Source organism: Ursus americanus, chromosome X (assembly GCF_024610735.1).
Source record: "Ursus americanus isolate L20-20 chromosome X, mUrsAme1.1.p, whole genome shotgun sequence".
NCBI lineage: Eukaryota > Metazoa > Chordata > Mammalia > Carnivora > Ursidae > Ursus > Ursus americanus.
Genome location: NC_142164.1, coordinates 95,687,330 through 95,709,887, shown reverse-complemented (window position 1 = coordinate 95,709,887; position 22,558 = coordinate 95,687,330). Strand labels below are relative to the sequence as shown.

The 22,558-nt window shown below is 36.5% G+C and overlaps 1 protein-coding gene across 11 annotated transcripts in view; it reads right to left on the bottom strand.

Moving 5' to 3' along the window:
* DMD (dystrophin) overlaps positions 1-22,558 on the bottom strand; it is a 2,097,152-nt gene that overhangs the window by 1,357,115 nt on the left and 717,479 nt on the right. For all 11 annotated transcript variants that reach the window (XM_087859359.1, XM_087859361.1, XM_087859356.1 and 8 more), the window contains one exon: positions 12,181-12,356. In XM_087859359.1, coding sequence (XP_087715485.1) covers positions 12,181-12,356 — 176 coding nt within the window. The remainder of the gene's footprint in view (positions 1-12,180; positions 12,357-22,558) is intronic.

The following is a 22,558-nucleotide window of genomic DNA, read 5'->3' as shown; positions in this document are numbered from 1 at the left end:
GTGCCTGACATGTGGTTGAAGCCATATTTGTGTTAGCTACTATGACTACGGCCTTCCGTGACTCTTTCTTACTGGGTTTAAGCCAGCCCTATGCTACTTTTCACATTATCTTGTTTTGGTAGGTACTGTAACCACAAGAATAAAAGCTGTATCCGTATCTTAGCTGTTGTAAATAATGCCACAATAAACATAGGGGTGCTGCTATTTTGTCTTCTTCGGGTAAACACCCAGTAGTGGAATTACTGAATCACAGGGTGGTTCTATTTTTAATTTTCTGAGGAACCTCCATACTGTTTTCCACAGCGGCTACACCAGTTTACATTCCCACCAACAGCATGTAAGGGTTCCTTTTTCACCACATTCTTGTCCACACTTGTCATATCCTGTCTTTTTTATTTTAGTCATTCTGACAGGTATTAGGTGATAACTCACTGTGCTTTTGATTTGCATTTCCCTGATGATTAGTGTCCACTGATAGACAAATAGATAAGGAAGATGTGGTATATATACACAACGGAATATTATGCAGCTATATAAAAGGATGAGCTCATGTCATGTGCAGCCACATGGATGGATTCAGAGGGTATTCTGCTAAGTGAAATAAGTCAGACTGAGAAAGCCAAATACCATATGGTTTCACTCATATGTGGAAACTAAAAACAAAATGAATAAATAAACATAAGGAATATAGTCAATGATATTGTAATAGCATAATACAGTGACAGATGGTAGCTATACTTGCGGTGAGCAAAGCATAACATATAGAGAAGTTGAATCACTATATTGTACACCTGAAATTAACATAACATTGTGTGTCAACTATTCTCAAATAAAAAATTAAACTGCAAATACCATAACAAAGACAACAAAACAAATAAAAATCATCAACAGCAAAATAATCTCATCTACTGCATCCTTTATTGCAGGAAAAAAGCAAACTATGGCTCATGGGACAAATCTGGCCCCCCACTTGGTTTTGTAAATAAAGTTTTATTGGAACACAGCCATACTCATTCATTTACATATTGTTTATGGCTGCTTTCTCACTATAGCAGCAGAGTTGGGTACTTGCACAAGAAACTAGATGGTGTTCAATGTCTAAAGTAATTTCTGTTGGTGTTTTATACATCAAGCTTTTTCTGCTCTATAGAGCAGAGTTGAGATGGTCTATCTCTCCCAACACTCAGAGAGGGTCAAAATGGTATGGTTCATAGTATCTACATTGCTTTGCTCTCTCTCAAAAATATACATTGGCTCACCATGATCAGAATTAAAGTCTACATTCCTTAGTCTGGTAATGAGTACCTTTTTTACAGTGCACTCAACCTACCTTTTCAACCTCATTCCTTACTTCCTTCTTTCCAATACCTCATACTTCTGCTTTAGGCAAACAGAAACAAAACCCTGTGTAAGTGCTAACTCTATACAGGCTTGTAGGACAGCCTGCATTTGAATTATCCTTTCCCCTCACCTTGAGTGCACATGCCCCTATCCTTTAAATGTCTACACAGATGCTAATTTCTCCAAGCTGTCCATGTTCAACTCCAAGCAGGAAGTAAACTTTTCTTCCTTATGACTTTTCTACCATCGTATTGGTACTTCTTCATGACATAGCTTATACTACAATGCAAATTTCGTGAAGGAAGGAGTAAGTATAGTTCACAGATATAGCAACTGGAGTACCTGATAAATCATAGCAATTGATTAGATATTGGTTGAAGGAATATGGAAATTAGCAAGAAAACTAACTTTGCTGTCACTGTATTCTTGAAACACGGTGGACTCATACTAACTACAGGAGTGTTCAAAGAACCCCTCCACACATTGGATGGTGCCTTGGACCCTGTGGGAGGCAATTTAAACTTTAAATACTCTCAGTGTGAAAGCTCACTGAGTTTAAAGGACTTCAACATGCTTTTATGTTGTGGGTCTTTAAAGTTTAAATAACTTCCAGTCAAGGTTCAGAGACGATCTAGAGCAATGCAGAAAGCCATTTAAATCTGGCATGTACTTACTGCCCCACTGCCACTTCCCTAGCATGATGAGTTGTTTCAATCCAACTATTTCTTTTAGTGAGCATCTCTATGAACTTCAGCTAAAACACAAAGCAGAACTCACTGCCCTACACAAAGCCAGGGTCTTAGTTAGCTCAGGCCAATATAACAAAATAATTGACATCGAGTGGCTTAAACAACAGAAATTTATTTTCTCAGAGTTCTGGAAGCCAAAAGTTCAAGATCAAAGTGCCAGCACGGGGGCGCCTGGGTGGCACAGCGGTTAAGCGTCTGCCTTTGGCTCAGGGCGTGATCCTGGCGTTATGGGATCGAGCCCCACATCAGGCTCCTCTGCTATGAGCCTGCTTCTTCCTCTCCCACTCCCCCTGCTTGTGTTCCCTCTCTCGCTGGCTGTCTCTATCTCTGTCAAATAAATAAATAAAATCTTTAAAAAAAAAAAAAAAAAAAAAAAAAAAAAAACAAAGTGCCAGCACGGTCACTTTCTGGTGAGAGATCTCTTCCTGGTTTACAGATAGTCATCATGTCACGGTGTCATCACATAGCAGGGGGAAAGAGAGCAAGCTCTCCAGTGTACCTTCTTAGAAGGGAACTCATCTCATCATGAGGGCCCCGCCCTCATCACCTCATCTAAACTTGATTATCTCCCAAACACCCCATTTCCAAATGCCATCAAATTGGAGTTAGGGCTTCAACACATGAAATGTTGGGGGGACACAATTCAGACCACAGGAGCTAGGTGTAATTTTACCTGTGTGTGGTGGCATAATGTATATCGATTTATAGAGTTACAAGTTCCTGACCAGGGAAGACATAAGAATAAGAATATTCTCAGAAGATGTCAGAACAAGAATATTTTCCATCGTAACACAAATGTAGTAATGGGAAGATAACTGTTCTAAATTAGTAATTGGGAATTCAGTCTTCTCCTGGGAAAAAGGGTGTACGTTTTTACCTAAACAACGAGAGAGGCATGCATAATAAAACTTCCACAGTGTGAGGGCAAACAGGGAAAGTCTTATAAATTCCATTTCAGAGATAAAGAAATAGACACTGAATGAGGTTCAGTGACTTTCTTTAGTCACATACCTTGTGAGTGGAAGAGCCAAGTCCAGAACCAACCTGGGCAGTCAGAGGCCCGTCTGCTCTCAGATCCACTCACCACATTTCTTGTGCTCTCTGTATTTGAGGGACATCCATTTCCTACCACTGCCTGGCCACTGGCTTCCAGTTAGGTTTGTCCAGTTTGTCCAAAATATTTGAGGAGGGAAGGAGGATGCCAAGGAATTTTTTCGCTGTACTCTACTTTTGGTAGCATTTCTAAAGCAGCTACCTCGCCACTGTGGCTTAGCTTCCTCTAGATGGCTCCTCCCTCCATGGGTCAAACTTCTGCCCCACAGTCCTGACTGCTGGAAGGCTCCAGCTTTGGGGCTCTGGAGACATCCCCTCCCCACATCGTTCCTGGAGCTCTGGGGATATGAGAGCTTCCTGCTGTTGCTAGTGTTTGGAGTTGCCTCACTATCCCAGCTACTTCCCAGTCTTCTACCACCTCCTTGACCAATTCCCTATATTAGGTTTCCTCTCTTTGAAACACTAAGAATGGTTTCTGTTTTCCTGATAAGCCTCTGACAAAATACCCATTCAATATCCCATGAATGTTTAGAGAATACCTGTGACGTGTTAACTTCTAGGTCATACGCTAACAGTCTAGAGTTGAAAATAAAGGACTCCTGGCCTCAAGGAGTTTACTGGAGACACGGATGTGCAAAACCAAACTCATTATAGTAAAATTCCGCAAGTGTTTTAATGGAAGTGTTAGCAAGGCTGAGAAATGCCTGGGAGTTTGGGTTACCAGAGAAACAAGGTAGGGGGACAAGGAATATGAGAGAGGGTAAAGGGAAAGTGATGAAAAGAGAATTGTAGATAAAGAGAATGGTAGGTACAAAGAAACAGAAGCTTGAAGGAACATGGAGAGTTTGGAGATCAGAGAGTGGTTAATTAAAGCTGAGCAGAGGGCAGTGTCACTCAAAATACAGTTTGGGGCCAATGCGTGAACTATCTGTTAGTAGTCTGTGACAAGAAAAGTCATCAGAGTATAAATTCACTAAGTCACTAAGCATACTATTTCATCTGATTTCTTTTTAATTGCAAAGCTTTCTGGACAAAGGAAGCAGTGCATGGATTTATATTTTAGCCCAAGCTCCTTTTCTCATGGTGCCCTGGTGATGCAGTTTCCAGACTATTTTGAGGAGCACGGGCATACAAAGAAATGGGCAGGGCAAAGGGAGTGAAGCTGGAGAGTTAGACAGCTCAAGATCAGAAAGGAATTTTTGTGCATGCATTTCAAGAATTATGGGTAGAGGAATTATCTAATTAAAATTGCATTTTCGGATAACCCTCAGGAGGCTGTGAAGCGTATGAATAAGAAGAGTGAAAGTCGAGGCAGAAGAATGAGTTGAGAATTTCAGGGAGAAAATTATCAGAAACAAAAGCAGGATGAAGACAGCCTGGATATAAAGGAAAGGGCAAAGGGAAGAGAATTTACACTGCACAAGTTGTCCACTGCACAACCCCAGAAGGTGCTTCCCGTAGAAACTACAACATGAATGGTGCTCTCTAAAGTTATGCAGTCCAACTGCAGAACCACATTTGAAACTTCTGCAAGAAGGCCAGGTGTAAATGCCCAATAAACATTTAGAACACACGCATATGAACATCAGGAGGGAGGTCACGCTAAAGATATTCTTTTGGAAATCATCAGATATTGATGCCCAATAGAGGCAAGACTATAAATGATACTGCCTTGGGAAAGAACATGTTGTGAGAAGAAAATGATAGCAAAAGGTGAATCTTGTGGAGACTATTAAAGAGATAAGAGGAGGAAACTGAGAAGCCATAGTTAGAAAGCAAGGAGGAGAAAAGAAACAGGAGGGAACAATGTCCCAGAAACGAAGGGAGAGGAAAATTTCAAGAAGGGACTAATCATCATCAGTGTCGAGCACAGCGCAAAGGTCAACAAGGACAAGAACTGAAGAGGGACCTTTGGAGCTAGCAATTAAGGAGCTCTCTGGTGACCTTGCTGAGAGCAGTTTCAGGGCTCAATGTAGTTGTCTACATCGGGCTGTATTAGAGGTAGTTAGAGGTGGTTCAGATCTTCTGATTAAAAATCATCTTTTCTTGGCACTCGGCTATGCTTCTTCTTTGAATAAATAATAAATATGACTACCATTTTTGCCACTCCAGGGACAAATACAATTGCACGTCACAGCTCTGGGAATAGGACCCTATCTTTCTCCCTGTTGGCATCCCTCTATGACTTGCATTCTCAAAGAGCACATTTTCATACAGCTGCTGCAGCTAGACAGCCAGAGCTATGCATATTATCTCATGGGGCCAGTTTCCATTATAATGTGTTTCAGTTCGTAACATATATCGAGCATCTACCATATAGAAGAGTCCATACCAGGTAAAGAGTAAGATATGGACCCTGACCCAGGGAAGTGGGTCAAACAGGCATATAAATAGATCATTTCAACACAAAGCAGTAGAGGTGTCACAAGATGGAATGGGAGGATCACTTAGCCTAACTGGGAGTTGATGGTTCCTATCGCTGAGGTCAATTTGCGGAAAAAGACGCAAGAGTCAGGTTGTAGCTGAGAAGATGCGCCAGCGCACTGATCTACAAAAGGTGGGCCCCGAACCAAACATCAGCATAACCTGGGAACCTGCTGGGAATTCAAGGCACCACTCCAGACCTACTGAAACCAACTCTGGTAGGGACAAGTAATCTGTCTTTTCATAAGCCCTCCAGATGATTCTTCTGATACATGCTAATATATGAGAACCACTGTTTTTTGTGCAAGGGTTCTCAAACTTAATGGCTTATCAGAATGACCCAGGAGCTTGTAAAAGATTTCTAGGCCTACCTGTAGAGTTTCTGATTCAGCAAGGCTGGGCTGGGCCCCCCAATCCACACTTCTAATACGTTCCCAAGTGATGCTGCTGTGTCATGCACAGCACTAAGAATGTCACTGCTCTAAGTGTTCTCTGGTCACTTAGTATGCCTCTAGAATTCACATCCCTACATTCTCCAAAACATATTTATTGACTTATTCTTGACTTATATGACAAAATAATTTAAAAAATCTAAAATAGGTGGTTATCTTTTAGAATATCTGAAGGTGGTATGTAAGGTTTCTATTCTTCACCAAAACCAGTTTCTAAACTGAAATTTGAGTCTATGCCCAAGGTCATTTGACTCTAATACATAAAAAGAAGCAGGCCATTGCAACTATAACACTGGAATAGAAATGAGGAGACTCAGCACTAGTCCTTATTTTGCAAGTGAAAGCAATTTATTTAACCTTTCTGGATTTCAATTAACCTGTAACTGTAGACAAATCTACAGTCTCATCTCCTTAGGTAAAAGATGCAAAGTTTCATTTTTCTGGGCTGTGCCAAGGGGCAAAAATGTTATTGCTGAGACTAATACCCTGAGTATTTTAGGATCAACTTATCATATAGAAAATTTTTAAAAAATTAGCTTAGAAAGATTTTTGAAGTAAAATGTTTTAGTTTATGACTTCCAGATTATAATTTGGGAATCCAAGTGAAAATAAATATCTAACACAAAAAATATTTTAGGCAATAATCGTATAAAACTGCAGAAAGGGGCACCTGGGTGGCTCAGTGGGTTAAGCATCTGCCTTCAGCTCAGGTCAGGATCAATTGAGCCCCACATTGGGCTCCCTGCTCAGAGGGGAGCCTGCTTCTCCCTCTCCTCCTAGCTTGCGCTCTCTTGCTATCTCTGTTTGTCTCTCTCACAAATAAATAAATAAATAAAATCTTTTAAAACTGCAGAAAGAATCTTTTTTTTTTTTAGAAACGGTCTTATCTAACACTTATCTAACTTCCTTCCAACTATGTGACATAAATTAATATCAGTCAACAGACATAAAAAGAAAGAAAACACAAGAACAATTAGGTTGAAAATTAAAAAATAAAATAATGCAGGAGTGCAATTGTCTGGGCAATATATTCTGCCATGTAATAAGTGTGCAAGGAACAGTCAGAGAAAGCAAACTTCACACTCAGTCTCCTTAGCCACGAGAAGAGAAAGAGACTAAGTGAATTTAGGTATTTCTAAATGTTTCTATATTTCCCTTCAGGTCAAAGATACTCATTTATTAACACTATACTTGGAAAATTATCTTCATTGAGATGGCATTACTTAAAAAAAAAGATTCAATTTGCCATTGGTTTCACCTGGTTGATACAAAAATGTAAATGAAAGCTGTTGTGAAAGTCTCTTAAAATAACTGCTACATGATTAGGAACTAATCTGCTCAATAAATTCCAATTAACTAGGTAACAGATCTAGTTTTAAAATAGTCTGAGTTCCATACTCTGATAATCACCTATATGTAAAATAACATCACTGAACTGCAGGGATAAATTACTGTTAAAAATAATTACCCTGTGACCCAAGATCATTAACACTTTTGTATATCTTAGTGTAAGGAGGACAATTTATGCAGTAAATACAACAAAAGTAGAAACTGTATAATTATTATGGAATCAACTAAATACATCTTAGATAAAAAGTAGTGTGGTACAAAGCTGAATTTTAAATCCCTTAATAGTTTTGAGTAAAAAATGGTATCCTAATGGGTAAAGATAGATTACTAAAGATTATTAAAATGTTCATTTGCTTCTTATTAAGAACAATTCCATGAAGAACTAGGTAAAATTCTGAAGTGCAAATACTGGAATATAAAATTTTAGTTATCTCAATTATTTGAACTGTATTATTCACTCTTTTAATAAATATTCATTGATTATTTTATGCATGGTACTATATATGGAATCTAGGTAAAACATAAAGAAGGATAATAACAGGACTTCTTTGTTGTAATTAGTGATGAGAAAAATTTATGTAGGTGACATTAAGGCATATAGCAGAAGAATGTAATGGTGCCTGGGTAGCTCAGTTGGTTGAGCAGCCGACTTTTGATTTCAGCTCAGGTCATGATCTCAAGGGTCCTGGGATGGAGCCCCGCCCATGTCACGCTCCATGCTCAAGGGAAGGTCAGCTTGGGGATTCTCTCTCACTCTCTCTCTGCCCCTCCCCCACTTGCGCACACTCTCTTGTTCTAAAATAAATAAATCTTTAAAAAATAAAGAATGTAATATAATTTACTGGCTGAGGTGGAGAGACTGGGGAAGCTAGAAATAAAATTGCTGGGACAATAATATTGAATATCATAAGAAGTTATATGTGCTTTATTTTGGGGGACACTGGAGTTACGAGGATCTCACATCTGGAGGGTCAGCATAAAAGCCCCATTTTAGGGGCATCTGGGTAGCCCAGTCGGTTACGTGTCTGCCTTCGGCTCAGGTCACGATCTCAGGGTCCTGGGATCCGGCCCCAAGTGGGGCTCCCTGTTCAGTGGGGAGTCTGCTTCTCCCTCTCCATTTGCCCTTCCCGCCTGGCTCATGCTCGTGCATGCTCTCTCTCTCAAATAAATAAAATCCTTTTTTTTTAAATGCCACATTTTGGATATATTAATTTGAGGTGAATTAATCAGAAAGGAGCCAAGTCTCACCACATACAGGTATATGGCTTAGGTTATGGAGTTGCCAGTTAGAATGATTGGGAGGGAAATGACTGAAATGGTCACATGCCCAATAATATAACGCAATAAAAATAAATAAGGGGCAAGGTAAGAGAGCAGAGATGTAAAGGAATAGAGAAGTCAGGTGGTAAATTTTGTTTTGAAGAGGAAGCTGAGAAGGCAATTTTTTGTTATATTCTTTAACTTTGAGATGATGTTTTCATCAATGGAATCTTTTTCACCAATGGCACATGATCACCGTTTCCACCCCCAGCACCACTGCCACCTCTACCACCATCACCACATGGACCACCACTGTCTCCATCACCATCTCTGCCACGCCTACCACGAATCCTGCCATGTCCACCATAACCAAACGACAAGAATAACAGCTATTGTATTTCCTGGATTCTTCTTACCTTAATAGGCACTGTATCAAATGCTTCCTACTTAATCCTCACAGTTAGTATTTTATAAAGTGCAAATAGTGAATTTGAGGTAGAGGTATTAGGCAGTTTGCCTGGGATCATAAAAGCCAGTAGTTAAAACAGGCAGGTTTCAAACTTGAGTATTTCTGATTCCAAAGTCCACACTTTCTCTAATATCTGCCACTCCTTTAAATGCACAGACAGCAAATTATAATAAGTAAAATACCTATACAATGTATGTAGTTAAATGGAGGCAACAGCTGTTAGCATTTGATAGATAAAAAAACAAACAAAAAACTGAAGCACCAACTAGATGCACAAGTAGAAGAACATAGTTTTAAGGATATAAACATGAAATTTAAGGGAGAGAATCAGATAGGAGCTATAAGTATGATCTGGGAGTCATTCACTTAGAACCAGAGTTGAATCAATGTAAGGAAGCCATTCAAATAAAGAAATCAAAAGAGGCAAAAAACATGAATTTATGAGATACTGCCACAATTAAGACCAAAGGTCCTAGACCTTTTTGTTAGAAAAACAGTCTGTGGTAGGGATGGAACAGTAGTGTGTCAGAGAAGCTGAAAAAGGAGATCATTTTTAAAAGATGAGCATTTCATAGATTGTCAACACTATAGTCTTGACCGTTAAATGCTGGTTCTCACATGGGACAAGAGATGGACACTAGCTACTGTGAAGCTTACAGTCATGTTTGTACGATGCCTCTTGGACGATTACAATATTTTAACCAGATTCCATCCTGTAGACAATTATCACTTACTGAATTGAATTGGCCTAAATGTTCACTTGTTTGTGTTCTTTGTTCAGTACAAATTTATCGATCTAGAGTCTTATACAAAGCATTCATGTTATTGTACTGTCCAAATCTGGACATATTTGAGAGTGAAGGTTGGTGTTATATATAATTATGATGTCACAAAAGGTATAAGCTGGGATGGATTCAGGAAAACCAAGATAGAAGTACACCGTAGTCATATATCTAATGAAGAAATATTTTAGTACCCCATCTAGGCTACCTCAGTTGAAATCCTGGCTCAGGCACTCTGTAGCTGTGTATAATAGTAATAATAGCCATACTTATCCTGTAGGGTAATTGGGAAGAATAAACACGCTATGCAGATAAAACATTTAATCTAGTGCTAAGCACAAAACAATACCATCAATAAGTGTTAATTTTATTTAAGTAATATATCCTTTATGTTCTCAATTGGTCATCTCATTTCAGGCACTTAGAAAAACTGCTGACAGCATAGGATACAAACAGAATTTAAGAGACAAAATATTTCACCATTAGCCACACTTTCCTGAAAACAAAAAGTAATCAAAACACATTTTTCTTAAACAAATACATTCTCCAAACACAAGCCAAGAATACGCTTGGCAGGAGCCAAGAGAGAAACTGACATGAATCAACTTGCTCTGCTAATTTCTGTACTGGGAGAATCTTGAACATATTAGGAGGGTAAGACAACTACATTTCCATACTGCTCTCCTTAGAAAATTGTTGGAGAGCTGCTGGGTTGTTGCAAAGGATCCATAAATCCATGTCTCCACTACGCATTGTCTGTAGACACATACTTAACATGATGTGAAATTAACAGCCATGCTATTGGGTTAATAAAAAGCAGATTCACTAAGAGCTTTACAGATTTATTTTTGCCATTATGTTTTCCCTCCATCAATGTTAAAATTTCAACTACTACCATGAGTAGAGTCCTTGAAAGTTGTTGCCCCAAACAGAATGCTAATTCTTAAAGATTCAGAGAACCCATTTGACTAGAACCAGGAGCCCCTCTTCTATGAGGGGCCAGATAGTAAATATTTCAAGGCTTTGTGGGCCATACAGTCTCTGTGACAACTACCCAACCCTGCCTTTGCAATGTGAAAGCAACCACAGATGATATATAAATAAATGACTGTGGCTATGTTTCAATATGGACACGGTCATCTGAATTTCATATAATTTTCACATGTCAGGAAATATTCTTCTTCTTTTGATTATTTTCAACCATTTAAATGTGTAAAAATAATTCTCAGCTGATGAGCCATACAAAAACTGGCAGCAAGGTGGATTTAGTCTGCTGGCTTTAATTTGTTGACCACCCTCAGCCACATAGATACAACCAGGGAGAAAAGCCTAGCAGTTGACTGCGGAATTATGAAAGCAGGTTATAAATCACAGATTAAAAGAGAGGTATTGAAAGTCCCAAATAATATACTTGAATAAACTTCTCTAGGTGTTTTTTTTTTCTCCTTTGCCTAAAACATCTGATGTGCTATTTTTAGGTATGGGTTCTTCTCATACTTCTATACCCTCGTATACATAAATTCTAATGTCAAATTCAATGCATTCCTAAACATATGCTGCTTAGAAACATAAGGCAGATTTTAATGTTCTTTCTTAATCTTAGAATGATAATAATTGGAATGAAAAAGAAATTGTACCTTTTATGACTTTCATGCTAGTCTTGCATTTATGAAATTTTATTCTCATTTTAATACAGCCACTGATGTACATAATACCTAACTTATCTGTAATGTCTAGTTGAAAATATTCACAAAAAGATGAGTTAAAAATTCTAACACCTTCAAGATAAGACTTTAAAAATATCAAAGAACAGGAAATCTATTCTCTAATTACTCCTGATTTAGGATGTGCAGATTGAGACATTATGTTCTTGTAAACTAGCAGAATAGATCTCGTCTATTACAGGTGTACTTCTTCTTCATGAAAATGTGCTTTCCATTACTGGGGAAAAAGAGACATTTAATGCAAAAGGAGGCACTGAAAAAGTAAGTTCTTGGTAAGGAAAAAAAAAAAGAAATTTTCAGGATGAGTCTACTGCAGTTCACCACATGTCATTTCTTCTTTTAATCCAGAAAACAAGAGTTCCACTGAGCATTCAGTTTTTGTTGGGATAGTCATTCCTTGGGTAAATTTTAAAACTTATTTCACAATTTTCTAACTTAACTGACATGACAGGCATCTGAGGCTTCTGGAAATATTGTTTAAGTAAAAACACTGCCATCTAAACAGCTATAAATGAGTTTTCCTGCTTAACAATTACTTTTTGCTTGAGGATAAAGCCATGAATAAGAGCCTCTCACCTTTTCCTAATTTCGGAATCCACAATAATCTGCCTCTTCTTTTGGGGAGGTGGCGGTGGCAGTTCCTCTTGGGCATGCTTTACCAGAATTTGTTCCCTCGTGGTCACCATAGTTACCGTTTCCATTACAGTTGTCTGTGTTAGTGATGGCTGAGTGGTGGTGACAGCCTGTGAAATCTGCAAGAAGTATTGAAACAGAGGTCACATACTGCTTGAAAGACTTCAGTAAAGCCTGCTTGGAGTGACGAAGGAAAATAATGAGAAACTGTTCCTGCTTGTTGGTAAATTGACCTTCAGATCAAAATAGCACCATATTGAACCCAAATCAAATTGTTTTATCTGACTCAAGTTATGTTGACTTAAATCACAAAGGAAAGTAATCTCAAAACCGGAAGTAAACTTAGTGTCTCTTCAATATACTGGTCAAGCTATGGAAAATAAAGGGTGAGGGGGGAAGGAGCAAAACTTAGGGTGTCACCCTGACAGTTAATTAAACATGCTGTTTGACGTGTTTATGACGTTAATGTAAATTTTACTAAGGTATCTCAGCGCCAATTTCATTGCCTTGACTGACTACAGATGTTTATTAGTGTGTTGAATGCATATGTGGTTATCATATATAGTAATTACTTATAGTCCATACATTTTTAAACAAAATCATATGAACTTTACAATAAGTGACTTTTTAATCAAATAAGTATAATATCCTTTAAAATTACAATAAAAGGTTAACACAAAGCACCTATTCATCCAGTACATATAAGATGAACATTATTCAAAAGCTAAAAACACACCACCCTTGTTTAATTAATGAGTATGTTAAAATATTTGAGTCTCCAAAGTTAGCATTAAAGATACTTTCTGGGGGCACCTGGGTGTCTCAGTCATTAGGCATCTGCCTTTGGCTCAGAGCGTGATCCCAGGGTCCTGGGATTGAGCCCCATATCGGGCTCCTCCGCTGGGAGCCTGCTTCTTCCTCTCTCACTCCCCCTGCTTGTGTTCCCCCTCTCACTGTCTCTCTCTGTCAAATAAATAAACATAATCTTTAAAAAATAAAAAATAAAAAAATAAAGATACTTCCTGGCTTAGAATCACGCTAACCTTCTGTTCACGCTTTTAAAAATTATCTTTTAAGCATAAATCAACACTCCTTGGAATAATACGGTGTGTGACCCAAATCGTGAAAGGCCGTCACCTCAGTAAATGAGCATTACCAGACTAGCTATATAATGGCGAAACACCCTCCCTTCCTTCCTCAACCACCAACTCTGTTTCACAGTCCTCCTGTTATTAGAATTGAATAATTACCTGTTGAGATGTTAATCATTATTACCCTTCTAACAATCCAAATCATTTGGAAGAACTATTTACAAAGAGACCAAAACAGGCCTGCATCGGATCCACTTATAGGTACTTAATATGCACAGAGCCAGGGATCTGGCTGAGATCAAGATTACTCTGACTGACTTTCCTTTTTTTTTTTTTTTTAAGATTTTATTTATTTGACACAGAGAGAGACAGCAGAAGAGGGAACACAAGCAGGGGGAGTGGGAGAGGAAGAAGCAGGCTCCCAGCGGAGGAGCCCGATATGGGGCTCAATCCCAGGACCCTGGGATCAGGCCCTGAGCCTAAGGCAGACGCTTAAGGACTGAGCCACCCAGGCGCCCCTTGACTGACTTTCCTGAACTTGCCAAGAAATATGGAAAGGGTTTAAGATAACCTCCGTGCCTCACACATGACTGATTCCTTCAATCGGAGGAAATCAGAGAGGCCTCAGGATCTTCTTACTGCAGCTTCCAAAGAGGCAATTGACAGCGGAGTAATGAAAACTTTTGTCACGATGTCTTGTGTAAAAATTGCTTTTGACAAATACATTTTAGAAGTGCTACCCTTACATATGTCAAGGCCTTAGAGACTTCTATTTTGGTAGACTAAATAGTTTTTTTTTTTTAAAGGACATTAAGAGATACTGAGTTTCTGCCTGTGTCAAGACCAGTTTTATCTTCTTTAAGATCTCCATAGATTCATTATTTAGAATCCGTCTTTGAGCCTCAAACAATAATTATATAGTCCATTGACAAGTTACATCAAAATGAAAGCAGAAAGTAACACAGCTGTTAAAAAAATGTGTAAAATATATCCTCAAACCTAATTGTCCTCAACCCAAAATGATCATTACATGATGAAATTAAGTTCACCTTTAATAAAAAAATAATGTCATTTTTAAGGAGGATTCCAAGAGCATTTAATTTTTTCAGAGTAATATTTTTTTTCCTTTGACAATTTATTTTTATTTTATTTTTTAATGATTTTTTATTATATTATGTTAGTTACCATACAGTACAGAGTAATATTTTTAACCATGAGCAAGTTTTTTTGCATACAATGATGGCTTAAAGAGAATATAGTTCAGGGGGAAATTTTCTAATTTTGTATCTGGAGGCACCAGAATGCAGAAATTCTAAAATGCAAACATATTGTTTACAGTTGTACCTAATGTTATAAAACATTTGTGCTACTGGATATTTGGCTGTGAAGTTAATTTCTGTAGTATTATAATATTTTCTCATTGATACTTATGAAATTGGATAGATGGGCCCACTGAGAGTAAGTTAAGGAGAAATGGCAACATCATATACTATGAAAAGACTTTTAAAAATATAGCAAACCTTCTAAGAAAAACCAATCATTTTTAATAAAATAATAGTAAGACAAATCTGTAATTCTTCTAGACTATAATCATTATTGTACTGTAATTGAAAATACTTCTTCATTTCCTTTGGGATGGAAGAATGAAAAAAAAAAACTGTTCATTGACCCTAAAACCATAGGATATAATTTGTTATCTATAACAAATTAATAATTACTTTCAAAACCTACTCCATATAATCAGAATAAAAATCAAATGGTCATATACTAAATTTCCCCATGGCTTTTAGTTATTGACTGTAAACATTTAATTATGTGTTAGAATCATTAGAAATACAGACAAGAAGGGATTATGGAGGTCACTTAGTATAACCTCCCACTTACTGTAGGATTTACTACTCCCAGAAGCAGATAACTCCTTCCAAAATATAGCAGCCTAACTTCCCATTGGCAAAATTTTTTTACACCTAGTAGAAGCTTCCCTTATTATGACTTGGTTCATTTAAAGTTTGTTTTGAATCCTGAACCAACACAGAGTAAGTTGAGTATTGTTTCTATCCGACAGTCTTAAAGATCTGAAGATTGATAATCACGACTCTGATAAATCTTATTTCCAAGTTTTAAAATACCAGGTATTTCCTAGAGTTAGATTTAATCTGATTTTAGTGCTCCAAAACCTAGGTTTCCTGACTTTGGACATCATATTTAATTAAAGCAATCTAAAATTGTATGAGTTATTCAGTAGCTGAATCATGTTTTAATTAAATTCCAACCTGTATTCTATATGTATCACTACAGAACATTCAGAAATGAATAAAGTGGAATCTTGGTTTTAGAGAACTTACAGTATAGTAGTGAAGGTGACAAACACACATATAATTGTGAGACAACGTGAGTGCCTCATGAAAACTGTAAGTATGCAAAATGATTACCTGCACTGAACATACAGTAATCAAGGCAGTTTCTTTTTAAATGTTACAAAAACAAATTTCCCTCGCCCAGTATCTTCGCATTTAAATGTATCTGATGCTACAGGCTGCGTATAACACTTATTCCTGTTCACAGGATAAGGTATAATGGAATAATGTTGGAAACAACCTAATGTCAGCAGGTACTAGCTTAAAATAAATTATAGTACATGCATGTGACAGAGTTATTGTAGATGTTTCAAATATTTGCAATGTCACTGGAAAATGTTTATAGTATTGAGTAAACAACGCAAATGATGGTTATGTTTTGGCAGACAAGGCAGAGATAATTTCTACTGTGGACTATCTATTTCCGTATTCTTTCTATTTTCCAACTTTCTACATCAAAACATTTTCTGAAAAAAAAATTACTCAAGTATAATTAACATACAGTTTAGCTTCAGATGCACAAAAGAATGATTCAAGAATTCTATACATCTCTCAATGCTCACCAATACAAATGTACTCTTAACTCCCTTTACTTATTTCACCTACCCTGCACCCACTCCCATTTTCGTTATCAGTATATTGGAAATGACTTTCAAGTGTCCTCATGAAAATAAAATATATTTGTTTTTAAAAACTATTCCCTTAATCTGTCAGTTCATCATCCAGTAAAAATGGAAAAGAGTTTGTTTAGACTTCTTACAGTGATTAAAAGTGGGAGTCTATGAGTCAGGCTGCCCAATTCTCAAACCCCAGGTCCAGAGTTCACATATGGTAGCATTTAGGGTAGGTTCATTTGCCTCTCAGAGCTTTGATTTCTCTTCTTCATAGGTAAAATGGGAATGGGAATGCACCTCTCACAAGTGTGTTGCAAACACGGCTGGCTTCGTGACTGTGCAACTTATGTAGTCACCAAAGTCCCTTCACTCAAAGAACCCCATGCTTGGTTTCATGCTCTGCTGTCACACTTTTGACATTCTTAGTAATATTTGAACAAGCCCTGAATTTTCATTTTGTACTGGGCCCCACAAGTTATGTAGCCAAGCCTTAGTTTCAAGAATTACATTATGTAATGTCTGAACACACACAAAAAAATGCATTCTCAATACATATTAGTAATAACCACTATCTTTTCTAAATGTTTGTAGAAAATTTAAATATTTTTGTCTACTGAACCTTCTTACTTACAAGGTTACCTATGTTAGTTTCCAAAAGTTAAATTTTCCCATTCTGGGAAAAACTGGAAGAGCATTTGCCCACTCTCTTGATAGTTCTACAGTACACATCTTCTTTATAAGGTTATATAATTTTGGTAGTTCTGGAGAAATCAAAACTACTCTCAAACAATAAAATTCTTTCTTGTCATCTTCTCTTCCATTTGTTTAAAAACGCACATTTCAAAAAGGAAATATATGTGTACACTGAAACCCGTTTAAAGAATATAAAAGGGCATACAATGAAAGGAAACATTTCAACCACTGTCTCCGGTTTCACAGGGTAACAAGTTGTCTTTGACCCCTGCTCTTACATTTTAAATTAACTTTGTGGGTGCTGTTTTTTTTCTTTTATTTTGGCTATATTTTTAACTGCATCTTTTAATTTTCCAATTAATTATTTAAATATTCTTGCCTTTATAAGTTCTTTGGGGTTACAGATTTCTACTTATTGAATATGAGATACTCTACTGTTTGAACATTTAAAGAAATTTACTAAAAGAGATTCAAGCTATGAAGGATCAGTTATCTACTTTACCTTATCATTTTCATTATTATGAAAATACTAATGCATGTAAGAATACCTACCAATTACAAAGCTCTTTGCATGTCCCAGGCATTATGCTAAGTGCTTTGCATTCATTATCTTACTTAAAATACTTAGAATAGTACATGCAATCCAGGCTTATTAAGTGGTAACTGCCATTACCTCATGAACCAAAGAGTAAATACTATTATTACTCCCATTTTATAGATAAGAGGTAAAATTTTGAGACAGATTTGACTTGTAAGTGGCAGAGCAAAAAATGTAAATCCAAGTCTCAATGTTCCTTTATCCCACTCTTAGTAGGTATGTTCACTTGTTGTTCAGATTTCTGAATGGTGATTTTCCTTTAAGTCGAGGGTGTGTTTATATATACACACATGCATATATAAAGTCAGAAGAACATTGAAAATGCAAACAATGGCATATGACCATCTTTTAATGCCCTTCAGCTCCTGATGATCTCTAATTAAATTTGGGAAAAATAAATCAAATTAAATACACCTGAATTTTTTTAAACAATCTAGTCAGGTTGAACTGTGGATCAGAGTTCCTTGTTGTGGCATTTTCATATACATAACTTTAGAGTGATCAACTGACTTTTAATGGGCATGGAAGAATTATGGTTCTATAGCTTAAAATATACTTCATAATCATAGCAACAGCTTTAGCTGATAATTGGTAGCCAGACTTAAAACCATCTCCACAGGCATGGTAGCACAAGGCTCAAATATCTGATGGTGTAAGGATTTACAACTCTAAGCAAGAGAAAGAATTTATATGCTGAATTTTATGAGAAACCTGGAGTAAAAGATCAAGTGCTCACAAAGGAAGGTGGGTGATTAATCAAAAGTCTATAAAATACCCTATGACCAAGGGCAGAGGAATTACCATAGCTAAGCAGAGCATACAAGGAGTGCTAAAGTTCATGAGAGTGGCTTGGTAACTAAATTTCATTATTAATTAATGTCTGGTTTTGATACTGATCATAAGGCAATATAACTGCTTGAAAAGATAACAACATTGGAATCATGAACACTCTTAAGAGTCCATATTCAAAAGATACTAAAAAAGAAGTAATTCTATTTGAAATAAAATATCATATAAAAATTAAAAAGGTTTATTCTATAAAACTATCTCTTCAATTTCATGTATTTTGTCCCTCACTTCATATTATCTTTTGTACTAATTGCCAGAAAGAAGGGATTCATGTTGAACTCAGGATTCGTATTAAACACAGATCTTGAGCGACCGTGTGAATTAACTGCATCTGCAAAAATTCAAGAAGCAATGACATTTATTTTTTCTGATCTACCTGACCTTCCTCTATACACTGTCTGACATGAAGTAATGAAACACATTCTTTAACTAGGGATGCAGATGACCAAGTGTATATTGAGGGGAAATGTGTATTTTTCTTTATGTGTTATTTTGTTTATTGTCAGTAGAGAACAGATGTATCATATAGATGCTTTTATCTTCAGAGTATTTTAAACAGTATTTAAATAGTATTTGTGATGAGTGAAGTCTACTCATTTCAGAAGTCAGTCTTATTTTTACAGGAAGAGAATTTTGTTTTCATTATCATCTTCCAGCTGACTCTGAGATTGATATAGCAGAGATATTTGAAATCTCTTCACCAATTACTCAGTTTTACATAAAATTTCAAGCAAAGAGAAACATACCACAGGCATTTAGACCTGGAAGGACACTATGGAGATCTTCCTAGCCCAGACTTTCCATTTTATAAATAAGGAATGAGAATATCCAATAGTTAACTCAGCTCTTGTCTCTTAAATTTTCAGTGCCTACAGCACTTTACATTGTTATAGATAATGAATTTATAACATAAAAACTATTACGCTGAATATACAAGGCCCACTCTCAAACATTTACTTCAGTTGGAGGTAGGAAAAGGATACAGTTAATTTCCAAAGTTATTTGAGCTATAACTTGGAAATTTTCTAATAAAACCTTTAACCTCAGCTATTAACTAAAAGATGCTCTAAAATTCAAGATGGTTAGTCCATGAATTTAGATAGTCCTTGAATAAGATGGAAACCTAAAATAAGTCAAAGGATTTTATTTTAATTCTAGGTATTTTTTTAATTGGCATCAGGCTGATTAGGCTTGGAGAACTTTCAGGAACCGATGAAAATGGTTGTCAATGGAAAGGCCTTAGAGTATTTTTAATTAAAATCATTGGCAGGGGTGCTTGGGTGGCTCACTTAAGCATCTGACTCTTGGTTTCAGCTCAGGTCATGATCTCAGGGTCCTGGGATCGAGCCCCACATCAGACTCCACACTCAGCAGGGAGTCTGCTTGAAACATTGCTTGTAAGGCAAATAAAGAAATGTTCATCTTAATAGCTCTGCCTCTCTGTATTTGCATTTCTGATATTACTAAAAATACTGGCTTATTATCTTCAACCATGTTTTACACTACACACAGTCTGGCAAGAGTTTTAAAACTCTCAGCAGGACATCAATGATATAGAATAGACAAATACATACATAATGATCACTTTCTCTCTTTCAGCATCTGTGACTATAGATAGAGAAATACACAACATAAACATGTACTCTCATGTTCAAGGAAAGGAGGATTCTGGGCACGTTAATTTTAGCTTTCTGATATCTGGGCTTATAGTTCAGAACACTGCAAAAATTGTCAAGAGAAACATAGCAAAATATTCAGGAAATGGGAATGAGATGCATAAACTTACCTGTGCCATAAAATGTCCCTTACTCCTGGCAAAGAAAATAATTTACTCTACCAAACAATGACAAAACTACGGAACTTTTGGATTCATCTAGATAGATGTATTTTTACATTTAAATGCCTAATGCCAAGTTTCATATAAAATACCACAGTAAATTATAAAGCACATGAATATTATGCCCTTTCCACAATATATATGATTTCAGTTAAATGGGGGAAAAGATTGTTTCAAATCACTAAAATTATCTATAAGTTTAAAGTATTACCTATAATGAATTCCTATCATATTTCCTAATTATAATCAAGATAAAAACATGTTCATCAGAGTCACAGCATTTAGAAAAAAAAACTGTGTAAAATTCAACAAGCATATTTATAAAAAATTTAGAGGACACAGAGGGTCATTTGAGTTTTTAAATACGTCAATCAGAGTATGTTTGATTTGTTCTCTCTTCTCATCTTAAGCACCCACATAGCAAGGGTTAATTTCTTCCTAACTTTCGGAAACAGAAAGTATTTCTATTTTCTTACACTGCTTTCTCATCAACTTAACCATCCTCAGCTTGTGTCCAGGCATTATTCAAGCCAACTCTGACTCTGAAATGCAAGAGAACAGTTTCACAGTTGATTTTTTCCATATTTTGATCTCTTGCCATGCTACTGTTTCAAAAGGTCAAAATCCCTCAAAGCTTTGACCTGAATAGCAGTCCAAAATTCGGGCACGCAATGTTCTTTATACGAGAACAATCGGATGCCTTGTCATCTCGGTCGCCATTCCTACATCCTACTGGATTTTAATCAGTACCAGATTTTGCTCATTCTTTAAACCAATCATTTAAAAGGATTTTTAGGAGATTGCAATATCGAGTCATTAATGGGATGGTTTCTCACAAACCTCCCGCCCCCCTCAAACATACCAGAAAGTGTGCACACAAGACAGCTTTGTTCTTCAAAGTCACAACCTTGCCCTCAACATTCTTGGACTTCATCCCATGTAATTTTGATCGAGTTCAATTTTACATTCAAGAAAGAAAATCAAGGGCTTTTTAAATTATAAGATACTATTTCATTATTTCATGGTTCACTCTCTCGATCACCTTTTCATTACTCTGTCCTCTGGTAGCTTCATTTTTATCTAAGAGTCCCAACTCACCCCAGCAATGATTTGGATTGGGTCTGTGATAGTTTCTTTTGGGGGAAATAATAAAACAATGATTAAATCTGAAATATGAACTGTAGAAAAGCTGAAGCATAGTGTTCTAAAAAGCAACTTGCCTAATATAAGTCTACTTACCTATTTCTAATCTGGTATAGTAGTGCAACAATGTTTGAAAATAAAAATTTTAAAAATGATATTGAACTACAACAAGCCCTCCAGACTCACTAAACAAGATGCCCTATATATCAAGAGCACCAGAGTTGTTTTTTCCCCCAAAGTGCTTTCATGTCTATGACTTTATTTTATCCTCATCACATCCCAATGGGCAAATACAATGGATACATGTTGTACTGTATGTTGGACATCATTTTATAAAGAATTATATGAACCAGGGCTAGTGGTGTTTTATTACAGGTTTTGAAAAGTTCAAAAATAGGAAGGTAAGTGCCCTGGGTGGTAGTCTTATAATTTTTGACCGTTAAAAATGATGTTTCTAAGTTGTTGTTTTGTTTTGTTTTTACCAACTAGAATAACAAATCAGTAACATTTTGAAAATACACACAACACTCCTTAGAAAGTAGGCTTATTCCAAGGAAGTGAGTATATTTAAATATAGCATTGATAGCAAGGTCTCTATTCTCCCCATTTCAGGCAGCACTGTGGAAAACCCACAATGTGGGGATGGGCACATATGCCACTGTCTTGTTAATTCAAAGTTGTTTTTTTTTTTTTTAAATATGGTCTGCAGACTGTATCAAAGGCTGCATGCAGATTACTGGTTTACTGAATGAGATTCTCTGAGCATGAGATCTAGGACTTTGCATCTTAATCAGTTTCCCAGGTGATTCTTACGCAGACACAAGTTTAAAAACCATTGTATATAATGCAAGTGAACAAAAGCATGACCTACTGTTAACAGTTACATCTCCGTAAATATACCCCTTTAAAGGGATGCATTTCTAAATTACTTTCTTTGTAAGGCAATGCCAATCCTTCTGAATATGGTAAGTGACCATTTTACAGCAGCAATAATCTATGGAACCAATGAATACATATTGGAATGATATTATTGATGGTTAAAAAAGTATCACATTTTCTAATGTCTCACAATTTATTACATAAATGCCAGTGCTAAGGCAAAGTAACCACGGCTAGATCATATACAATAAGATAAATCA